At 43.5% G+C, this 11,888-nt stretch overlaps 1 protein-coding gene across 1 annotated transcript; it reads left to right on the forward strand.

The window, feature by feature from the left end:
- Nucleotides 1-732: 732 nt before the first annotated feature.
- Nucleotides 733-5,473, forward strand: LOC146188026 (uncharacterized). Its single transcript, XM_084603608.1, has 2 exons — nucleotides 733-1,147; nucleotides 1,726-5,473. The coding sequence occupies exons 1-2, from the start codon at nucleotides 1,027-1,029 to the stop codon at nucleotides 1,932-1,934; spliced, it is 330 nt and encodes a 109-aa protein (XP_084459734.1). The 5' UTR covers nucleotides 733-1,026; the 3' UTR covers nucleotides 1,935-5,473.
- Nucleotides 5,474-11,888: the final 6,415 nt, after the last annotated feature.

Consider the following 11,888-nt stretch of genomic DNA (forward strand, 5'->3'; position numbering starts at 1 on the left):
TCGATATTCGCCTTCCCCTGGCGGCGCCATATTGTCTTTCTGATTGGCTCAGAAAAGAGTCACTTGCTTCAAACTTGTGGCGCGAAACCATCAGTTGAGGCAAGCACTTTTAGCGGTTACGTCAAAATGACGTAGCCGTGAAAATTGATTTCAACCGGAGCTATCCTTGTTGCCTGGATGACAAATACGAATGATTTTGGAGTGGAAGCAAAGTTACTGATGGTGGTTTGGAGAACACTTACGCTCGATTAACCAATGTGATGAAAATAATGGCATACTGGGAAGGAGCGGATGCTCAAATTTGATTGGCTGAAGCTATGTCACGTGAAACACGTGATACGCAAGCATATTTAGATTACGTCAAATTGACGCGTCATGACGTAACTGACGTGCCGCCATTACCGAAATTGCTGACGTTTGGCCGCCATAATTTCGCCGAGTGGCGAGGTGCCCGAATTATGCTAATGAGACTATGGCGACAGGCAAGCTGATTTATGCAGCCGTTAGCCTACCGTAGTTTCTTAGCTTGTTATTAAAAGTAAAAGGATAACTTTATATACACCTTGTATGGCTTTTTAAACGGAATAGAAAGGCAAATTACGAGCGCGTATGAAATAAAGGACGTTTGAGACAATCTCTAATTGGGGCAGAAGCGTGCGGCCGCGTTACGGCGCTAAATGCTTTCTTATTTCAAACCCTTTCTTCCCATGGTAAGAAATTATTGGTCTGCGCGGTTATAATAACCCAGCAATGGCGGCGGCCATGGAGGGCGGTACGCTTACGAGTGGTCTTCGTGCCGTTCGTCGTCTGCAAGTAGTGATCGAGGATTTGCTGCAGCACAGCAATGCTGTCAAATTGTCTTGAAAGATAGCTCGTCAGTACAGTCAGATCTGAGGAGTGTAGTGTGGCGGCTTTGCAAGCTCCGAGGCGAGAATTGCCCTGCGCTCGGAGTGTTGAACTGTTGAGCTACTGGTGTTTCGGGTGGAATCGGCAGTGGTGAACGCCTCTGATGTAGGATGGCACGAAATGTATTCGTTCGACCGAGCAACGAGCTCCTGGAATGTGTCGGGCTTCTCGATGGGTGTCGACCAGCAAGGCAACGCAGTCAATCTGCTGGAAATGCTGCAGCACGTCGAGCATCACAGAGGTAAGTGCAATAGGAAAACCTGCAAAGGTGACTGTTCATACAGCGTCATTCGCATTCAAGTTGTACACAGGCGGGAAATGACTGAAGAATAAAGGAATACTTACAGGACGCATGCGGCGAATCCGATATTTTTAATCAGCACTTTGCGTTGCTTTTAGCTGCCTATTTCTACGACGCATTATAATTTTCTTCAACTTCTCTACACTGCACGAACTTAAAAAAAAAAAAAAAAAAAAACTGAGTGTGCTTGTAGTTGTCAAGATTTCTTGGTTAATGGTTTCGACGACCGAGAAAGGAAAAACAAGTGAAATCGCCTGATATAAGTCGTTCCTTTAATTGCAAAAAAAAAAAAAAAAAAAAAAAGAAAAAGCCGTCACAATACAATTTCCGCCACCAAGCCGTCTTTACCTGTTACGGAAAGGGTTCACTTAGGTTTAGGTTTTGCACTGACCATTTCTTGCATTCATAGATTACACTTTACCGCAGCATAGCTTGCAGCTTTGATGATTTTGAATGTTCCTGTGCCATGCGTGTTTGATATTTTATTTGCATATAATTTAGGCACTAAACATTTGCAGGTGATCGTGTGGACCATGTGCAGCCGTTGCAGCACTTCCCATCCGAGTCATCGTGTGGGCGAGAAGTCCTGGGGCCATATTCAACATCATTAACCTCTCTGCTAGGCTTGTATAATCTGGCAGGCCACGCCTTGTCCCTGGACGGCCACATCAGATGTGAAGTGCTATGCAGATGGACAGCTCTTTTTGAAGATCGTTACAGCTTGTAGTGTGTGCAGATCACATGACATTGACGCCACCTGCAAATGGTAATCGCAGCAGGAACATCGACAAGTACAAGGAAGAGGACATGCAACATTTATATTAACTTGGACAGGAACAACTTGATCACCTGCACTTGAGATTTTCACTCGCTGTCATGATTTTGATATATGCCACAAGTGATCAATGTGCACATTCTTACTGCTTCATGTTCGATAGCATACTGCTGAAAAGCCGTCCAAGTCTTAATTTTTTCTGTGGGTTTGGGATATAACCATCTCTTTGGTGTACATTTTGTTGATAGTATGTGCAAGAACCAAGTTCAGCTTTGGGGTGGCGCAGTGGTTACGGCGCTCGACTACTGTTCCCAAAAACGCGGGCGGCGGCTGCTTTTCGATGGAGGCGAAAAGCAAGGCGCCCGTGTGCTGTGCGATATTAGTGTACGTTAAAGAACCCCAGGTGGTTGAAATTTCCGGAGCCCTTCACTACGGCGTCTCTCATAGCCTGAGTCACTTTGGGACGTTAAACCCCACAAACCAAACCAAACCTTTCTTTGGTGCTATAATTTTTTGTCTACCATCTGTAGACATACTGAGTGTATTCTACAAGTGCTGTGGCTCTCGCTGAGAGCTGTCATTCTTTGTTGTATACTTTGCTTTTTTGTGTTCTGCTTAAACTCAGTGTGCATTTTATTAAGTGCTTCATGTCAATGAAACGCAGGAAGGTACAAAAACGTTCTCCTTCTACCTCCAGAAGTGCCATTCTGAGTAGGACGTGCGTGCACATATAGTTCACAATTCACTTTGGTGTTTGTGGCAAGTAAGCAGTCTGCGACATACTACTTCAGTGAGAATATTTGACATACATGTACCCTGGTGGATGTGTCTGCAGTCGTTTACCATAGCAGAGTCCATTTCGTTACACCTATCTTGTGTGCTACTAGGGTGAAATGTGAGGTGCCCACTGTGTTTTTCCACAAACTGCAGAGTGAAGCGAGCTGTGCTTCTTTGTATTTGGTTGGCTTTATGCTTGTTTTCTATTGCTTCCTTCATATGCTGAATGTAGATGAACAGCAATCAACTAGTTGTCCCAAGGATAATTTGTGCATCTATTTGGTGGTCATTGTCTTTCATTGTTGTATGCACGAAAAATGAGGGCCCCGCCAACTTGTCAACCCATTTTGGCAATTTTAGATTCCACTTTTGCAAAATTTGCCATTTTCACTTTGCACTGCAATTACCGATGCTTTATTCATGTTAATCAAGATCCCAGATAACCTGTTTAACCTCTGCATCATTTGTGTGGCTCGGCTATCAATGAACATTTTTGTATTCATTTTTTTTTTTACAAAGGCAACTATTGACTTCTCTGTTTTGTAACTAGGTGATATTGATGTGCATGTGCACCCACTGGCAAAAGTTCTTGAAGGTGGCTTCGCAAGGGAAAGAATGCATTCGTTTGTGTTCGAGATAAATTGCTTGACATTTCATGTTACACTATATAACCCATAGTCACAATAATGATGCACAAGCGCAGGAATGAAATAAAAACTTTTTGATAAGAATGGCCTTCATAAATTTTTGACTGCAGCTCTACAAAATGCTTTGCTCCTTTTGTACATTGCTACATATCTTGTTCCATAAAATATCTCCCTCCATGATACCGTTGTGTGTAGACCTTCCATACCCCTATTATGAGGCTGCTATCTGGGCCAGTTGCTTCTTGACACATTCTTGCTGCTGCCACATGCCCTCCGGCACTCACATATGTTAAAAGAGGGTTGGTAAAGCTCACATATTCATGCTCTAAGCCACTGAAGCATGGCTTCATCACTCGAGATGTTTATCGAATGATTGCAGCTGTGTATAACTGCTTCATTATTTTTTTTCTGTTAGTTGCTTTTGTAGCCTTATCTTCATTGTTCTTTGTGAGCTTTAAATTGAGAATTTTAAGGAAGGGGCATACATTTTATGCCAATCACTTTCATCTCATTTATGTGGAAGCACTTTCAAGGACACTTTTGTTTCGAATCCCGGCCTCGGCGGCAGCTTTTCGGTGGAGGCGAAAAGCAAGGCGTCCGTGTGCTGTGCGATGTCAGTGCACGTTAAAGAACCCCAGGTGGTCCAAATTTCCGGAGTCCTCCACTACGGCGTCTCTCATAGCCTGAGTTGCTTTGGGACGTTAAACCCCACAAACCAACCAAACCAACCAACTTTTGTTTCATCATCACTTTTTAACATTTTGTACCATTGTGCTAGTAGTGAGTTGTATAACTTTTTGCTCTCATAAGTGACAGCTGCACTAGTTTCACTTACACCTATCCTATTGTCACATTTGTTTTCTACGATATCTAGTATCCCTATGCTTTCCTATTGTATCAGCTTCAGCAATCCTCTCTGCATTTAACCCTCAGAATGTGTTCCATATTTTGCACGTCTGCTATGTGTACAGCCTAAATTGAACACCACAATATATTCTTAAGATTGCATTCAAAAGATAACTTCCTGAAGGTACAATCCTATTGAACACAGTAGACGTCATACTATCCATAAGTGAGCCATTCTTTTTCATGATGTATTGAAGAATTTGTGAACAAAGCGATTTCATTTTATCTTGACCACATTCATCTGTTGTTTCTGTGGTACAGCCTCTGCCATAGCTGCATCTATAACTTGGCTGTTGGCACCGTGGTCAAATGTCTTGCGAGCCAGCAGAGCCTAATGTAGCGTAGATGTTCAGCTATTGGCTTCTTGCTTTTTTTTTTGATGCAGCAACGTTAAAGCCTCTCTTCTGCACAAAACGCGACGTTGTGAGGGAAAAATCTTGGGCACATTTCAGACAGGTGACATGGCCGAGTACTCAATGTGACGTCTCTGGCTTCACCTTTGAGATGAATGTGTGAGGTGATAAACCTTGCAGGATCTTTGGGTAATAAGACAGGCAACCCTTAGGCCATGGAAACGCATCCGTACAGCTTGGTTACAGTGGGCTTTATAGGTATCTAGACAAGTGGTCTTCCACATAATTGGATAACTTACAGGTATACGCTACTGATATGTATCATAGAATAAATACTAGGTGTTAGCAGTAGCAAAGTCGATTCACACGAATTAGAGTCTGCAGACAGGAGCCATAAAAGCTGTTGTGTCATAGCGGTAAATGCTGAGCTTGCGTGTCCCCACAATTGTTTTTAGAGCATGAAGTTTTCAAGTGCTGTGCTGGTTTGCCTGATAGCCGTCACATTGAGTGACTTGCTGAAATAATGCTTAAGGCTTGTCTTCCTGAGACAAACATTTCTGCTTTTTGGTAGACTGCATAAAGGGAGCATTCTAGGTGTGGCAGGCATTTATGCACAGGTAAAATCATTCTTACACACACTATAACTACCTTTGCCCTGTCCATAACAGAATCAGGGAATACTTGCTCTGTCGCAGGTGCCGACTACCATTTAAATGACGAGTTCCATATTTATTTATTTATTTATTTATTTGCAAGTACTGTTAGCCCTTCCAGGCTGTTACAGGGTGGGCAATGTACATTCAAGCAGCACAACAAATTTCCAACTCTTTCTCAAAAGTTTCTAAAGCACAAGTTTTTTCAAATACGCTTCGGTCAAGGTTGTTCCATTCAATGATTGTTTTAGGCAGAAACGAAAATTTAAATACATCAACTCTTGGCACATACGACATCACTTTGATACTGGTAATACTGGTAATACTGGTAATACTGCGGAACGCATAGCATCCCTTGACTGTAGTTGCAGCCTAGTGGTTTGAGCATTTGGGGACCAATCCTCAGTGGTGTTGGGTACTCTTTGGTAAAACAGTGGGTGCTTGCTTTGCTGGTGCTGGGGTTATCTTGGGCCAAACACTTGGAGAATGGGTTTTTGACCCTATCTTGTGTTCCCTTGCTTTGTATAACTAATTTCTCTTCTTTGGTCTCCAAGGCCGTGCCACCTTTCAGATATGGCGATGAGCTGTACAAGTACAATACTGTAATTACTTGAATGTGTGACAGCCTTTCATTTTTTAGGCTGTGTATTGTAGAGTGTGGAGTGCTGTAAATAAATTTTGTATTGTTTTGTATATTGTCATTTTCAGTTTTCTTATAAGCAAGGCTTGATGTCAGGTGCATGTAGAAAAAATGCCAAAAAGTACCGAAAGCAAATAATACACCAATTGTTAGTCAACGACGAGCTGTTTAAAGCTACAGGGAATGTGTTGCGTGAGTAGCAGGTCTCTTAAAGTGTGCATGTTTTGCCAAAATAAAGGACAGAAGCTATACTGCAACCTGTTGGAAAAACCATGCATACAAGACACACTAGCTGCAAATCATACGCTCATTTAAACAAGCCATCACGGTTAGTTTTCCAATGATATGCAATCAGAATATCGAAAAAGTAAATTCCATGCTTTATTCCCATATTTATGCCCGTATTCAGGTGAGGTTCATTTGAGCATGTTTTTGAGTCAGAGTCTAGAGAGTGGATGTTAGACAGTTGCACGTTGGACATTATGCATTGCTGGAAGAGCACACAGGGGATGGCAAAGCCAATACAAATCATACAGTATTATCACCTGGCAATAATGACCCTTTGCCAAAAAATCCAGAACACCACCCGATTGCGTTGCTGTCTCTCCTAAAAATAATGTACTGCAGGCCACATCAGCCTTGCAATTCATGTTTCTTTTTGTCTAATATTGTCCCTCTGCATACTTCTGTTTTCCTTTTTTGTTGCTGTTACTTTTTACTTACGGTGTCCTTAAAGTCACGCTTGTTTTCCCCTTTGGCTCCCTTGCTTCACTCAGAGACAGGTTCGGGCTTTGTGTAGCATGTGCACTGGTTAATGTGTGCATGAATGCTACATTCAATGACAATTGCTTCAAGAAAATGGTTTCCATACTGCATCTAGCTCATTGTAATTAGACATCATATATCATATCCACTCTTCATGTCTGTTCCTTCACTTCCTGAGCGTCAAATAAAAAAAGTGAAGGCATTTCTCTAGCTGACCTCTTCACCCTTCTCTCCTCTAAAGAATCTTGCTGCACTGAAAGAAAGTGCCAGATGCTATTGCAAGTGCAAAACTGGTAAACAGTAGCAAAGGAACTAGGCTGTACCTGACAAATTTTGTTTCACTTGTGACATTGTGGTGTGATGTGTACCTGCATCAGACGAGCAGTGTTGCTACTTTTATAAAATGTTTTTAAGCAACATGCTCAGAAACCAAGGAGAATAATACCGACAGATTTTTTATTTTAACGAGATAATTAATACATCTGCCACAACACAGTGACACTCTGCATGCGGTGAAATGTGCATACAACGTGCTATGTACGTCTAATTCAGGGCACATTAAATGCCATCAGCGTGAAAGCTAACCTGTTGCTGCCAGTGGGCATCTGCATGGTTACACTTTTTATTGCATTTTCATTGCTGCCAGAAAATCTTATCTGCTTATTTTTGCGGCTGCGTGAAAACGTCCCCGCCGCGATGGCTCAATAAAAAGTAACCATGCAGACGCCGGCTCTCTGACCCGCAGTATGTGCGTATAGCCCAGTCACGACGATCGCATTTCGATGGAATTAACACGCCAGCGTGTTAATTCCATCCTAAAGGTGGTCCGATGTCAGCGCAGGCTAAGATCGCCAGATATATGGCCTAATCGAGCTCTCCACTATGCGTGTTTTCACTACGCCGCTTCACCGGGCCGATATCCGCACGCTACGCCACTGAAGCCGACACGTAGCCGTAACAGACTTAACATAACGGTGGGCTGCCGCAGGCAATTTCCAACGGCAGTGATACCTTGAGAAGGCCAGCGTTGTCGTCGGACAGGTGTGTCTCTTCTCTAGTGGCAACTGCAGCCCGAAAATCTGCTGGGCGCTTCCAATTCTCAGTATTTGTAAACAACTTCTTTATATCTAGCTGAGAAGTGAATGTGCAAAGCTCGATCCTGATACTCGCCGATTTCTTTGCGCGACTAAGTCCATAAATGAAACTTACGCACAGCTAACCACATGCACGCATCTCAAGTAAGGCATCGCTCACACTTGACGACCGGCTGTTTGTGGGGTTTGCGTCGAGTACCGCCGTTCGTTCAGCCTAGCTGCTGCTGGACGTCCGACAGCGTGTGTACTATGATGCACTGTGGTCGCAACTACCGTAACTATAATAGTACAGTACAGCCGCAACGTATACGTAAGTATCTCACTATCTCTCCTCAGCCTTGCCCTGCCGCGCGACGCGTGTATGCAGCGTAAACACGGTTCGCACCAACCCTTCAGCTTCTCGGCATCGCAGCGTTGGCATTTTTGTAATCGGCGCCAAGTAGCAGACGACGGCGTTATTTTTTGTAACTTTTTTTCTTGTTTTTTAAATTTCGTCATCAATTTCTGTGTATACGCATTTTAGCACCGCCCCAATTTACACGTCACGGGTACGTCACAACATGGCCGAAAAGGCGAATGTCGAGGATCGGGCCCCCGGTTGCAGGAAGCATTCCGCTGCTGCAACCGGGTCGCAGCAGACGGCCCGACACAATCGCAATCTCACACAATTCTGCACCGGGGCGGTCCCTCGCTTCTGTCACGTGCCTCTGCGTCACCGCTAGGCCGAACGGCCGGCGGCGGCTTTGCGATACTTCTTGTACTTCTACACGACGGCTGTTGTTGCGGCGCGCGTCTTTCTCTTCTTCTTTTTCTTTCTTCTCTGTTTTCTCTTCTGTCTGCACGAGGCACCGGAGGTGGCTCAGCTACAGAGCCAGTAGCAGGCCCTTGCATTTTCTTTTCCTTCTTCCTACAGCCACATGGGCAACTACTACGCTGCAGCCTTTCTGTTTTAATTGTTTTTTTTTTTTTTCGTGCTAGTTTTTGCAAAGTATAAGACGATTGAGGAACTTCGTCACATTAGACTGCGTCAAGGCAAACATAAATAATCATACGTATTTATAGCTCATATTTTTTGTTGTATTTTTTGCTCTGCTAATGCTCCGGCAGGTAAAACGATATATTATATTTATCGTTTTACTAACCGGAGCATTAGCAGAGCATATATGTCTTAAGCCCAATTTTTAAATATTCCTGCTCCTTATACAGCCTTGTTTGATCCATTATTCTATTTTTCAATAATTTAGATCTCCGCGAGTGTGATACAAACACGCTGCATGCATGGCGTCTTTGAGTGTGAAGCCTTGTTAATTCTGTGTTTCGAAACATGCAAAAAGATGAACTCAGAGAAACTATTTTTTTGTTTATTTGAAATTGAAGTTCTTTTAATTTGTGTAGCAATATGGGGAAAATTAACTATTCAAAAACGTGTTTGCAAACAATTGGTATAATCAAACAGAAAAAATAATCTAGCAGTTTGCACACATTTAAGAATTAAGAAATTAGCGCTGTACTTGGACGGGGACAAAAGGAAAGAAAACACACACGACGATTGACAAGCGACTACCAACTGTTTATTGGAGTGTGAACAAGGCAAATAGAAGCATGCGCAGACAGAAAAAGAAATCTGCAAATTGGTCTTAATCCATGCAACGAAAGTTTACAAGAGGCCCTAACTGAACTGATTTGTTCACTGCTCTTTTTGAAAGCTAGAGGAGCGTGCAACAACACGCACACACACGCACACACACACACGCGCGCACGTACGCACGCACGCACACAAAGGAAAATGCGATAACTATGAATAAAACCAACATATGAGACTGATACTGAGCTAGTTTGCTTAATTTTAACATATAATCATAGCTATTTATAGGCTGGGGTGTGCCCCTTCGCTTTGGTAATTAACAGCCTTCGGGCCCTTTACCCGCCGATCTCAATAAGTTGAAGAAATACTGTTAATTATTTCGGCAATGCATTTCTTGAAGTTCGTACAGCATACTTCACATTTGCAGCGGCCAGTGATCTTTCAAAAAGCTTTATAGCTATCGTCGTCGTATATGTATCCTCATAGCCGTCTCCGATATCTTGAAGGCACTTTTGGAAAATTTATAGTGTCTGTTGATCAGGCGAGTCACACATCGTTCGATTGGTCGCCGAGGCCACGCAGTCTACAACAAACAAGAAAGTCGAAGTGTGTCGGTGAACGCACGATTTCAAAAAGAACAGAGCACGAGCGCCGGCTACAGAATATGTTGGAAGTCCTCCAACTTTCCTTTCTTTTTTCTTTTACGTTGAAAACGGAAGGGCGAAAGCTCATTAGCTTTCTTTCGCATAGAATGTTTGAGAACCGTTGGATATGTCCACTCTTTTGTGGGTGCAGCTTGTGGTCGTGGACCCAGCGTTTTTCTCCACGATTTTCGCGCGTCGAAAACTGCCGTGCCGACGCGACGCCCAGCTCGAGATATACATGGAACGACGGAGCGGCGCGAGCGCCGCCGCGGATCCCTCGATGCGAAAGCAAATTTGCACCAGCGAGCAGAAATAACCGCAGACCGAGGTACCTGAGAGAGCGACGCGTCCCCTAGCTGTGTTAAAATCGCGAAAAGGTTCATATTCCAACGCTACTTTGCTAAATGTAGAAAGTGTACACAGGTCGCACAAGGATTTGGCTCGCTCGAATGAATGAAGTTACCTCGGAGTACCCGCTCGGATACCAACGGCACGGTTCGTTTGTTGTTGTTGCTTTTTTTTTTTTTTTTTTTGCAAATTTTGCTTTAGGGAGAAAACAAACACATTACGATCCGGTATAGTAGGTCGTATAATCACAAAAAAAGCGACATTCCGTGCTTGATTAAGCGTTTATTTTTACGATAATCACGTTTCTGCGACCAAACTGCCCCCGCGCACCCCTCGTTGGCCATGGCGGCCATGTTGACAGCGGCACTATGTAGTGCCTAGAATATTCTAGGCACTATAGCGGCACTGTAGCAGCGGCCGCTCAAACCGGAAATGCCAGTTTTCCGCTTCCGGTTCGAGAGGACGCCGCGCATATCAGTGCCAGATCGGCGGCGGCCCCCCTTTTTTTTCCGCCGCCGGGCGTAGAACGCCAGCTTGACGCGGCAAAAACGCTCCATGTATTCCGGCAGTGCGGTGTAGCATGCGCATCGCTTCCTGTACCGGCGCCTAGAAAAACCTCCACACGTGTACGCGTTGGATGAAACGGAGGCACTGTACCTGCCTTTCCTTTTTTTTTTTCTTTGCGTGCTGCGCAAAAGTTCTCATCGAACTAAACTAAAGGAAGAGCTTCTCAGGCGACAAAAAAAAAAAAAAAAGTCAGAGGCGCCTGCTGCTCAAAAGCTCCAGCGACCACATGAAGCCCGACCGACTAGTAGTTTTCTTTTATTGCATTTAATTTTATTTAACAACAAATACGTCAGCAAAATTGGCATGTAATATTTATATAATCCCTTGGCCATAGTTAGGTATAATTAAGCCAGTTAAATAAGTATACATATGCACATATACTATATGCAGGCGCACACAGCGATATATTCCACGCAGAAAATTTTCTCTTGTGAAGAATATTTTAGGAGTGATATATCGCGACACGCCGGTCTCGATGATGAGCGCTTCTAAAGAGCGCGCGCTCTGCCCCGAGACTACCCGAGACCGGCCGTGATCGCGAAAAGGGAACTATCACAGATTTTCTCAGAACGTTTAAGAACGTTAACCGATGTTTATTCGTTCTTCCCAAATTATTGCATAAAAAAATAAGGGCCCAAAACAAAATTTCTTTTTGTATAAGTACGGCCGTTTTCGGTTGCTGGGGCAACACTTTCAAGCTGTTCTAATAAACTTGTTCGTTCGCATACATCGAAACAATATGTGACACCAAACATATGACGAAAAAAAAATTGACATCCATGTAAAAAAAAAAAATAATAATGTGAAAAAGCGAGTACATTCTTCTCTCCCTCAAATATTAAGAAAGTGGAGGGGACCAAATCAAAAATTAGCACCGCTTCTTGTTGGGCTAGTTGGTGCATACTTGAATTGGTGAAAAAACCAAAT

Source organism: Amblyomma maculatum, chromosome 5 (assembly GCF_055883805.1).
Source record: "Amblyomma maculatum isolate TAMU_Amacu chromosome 5, ASM5588380v1, whole genome shotgun sequence".
In the NCBI taxonomy this organism is placed as follows: Eukaryota; Metazoa; Arthropoda; class Arachnida; order Ixodida; family Ixodidae; genus Amblyomma; species Amblyomma maculatum.

Coding starts and splice junctions, on each gene's coding strand:
- LOC146188026 (XM_084603608.1), top strand. CDS start 1,027: ATGTATTCGTTCGACCGAGCAACGAGCTCCTGGAATGTGTCGGGCTTC. Junction 1,148..1,725: donor GCACGTCGAGCATCACAGAG/GTAAGTGCAATA, acceptor AAACATTTGCAG/GTGATCGTGTGGACCATGTG.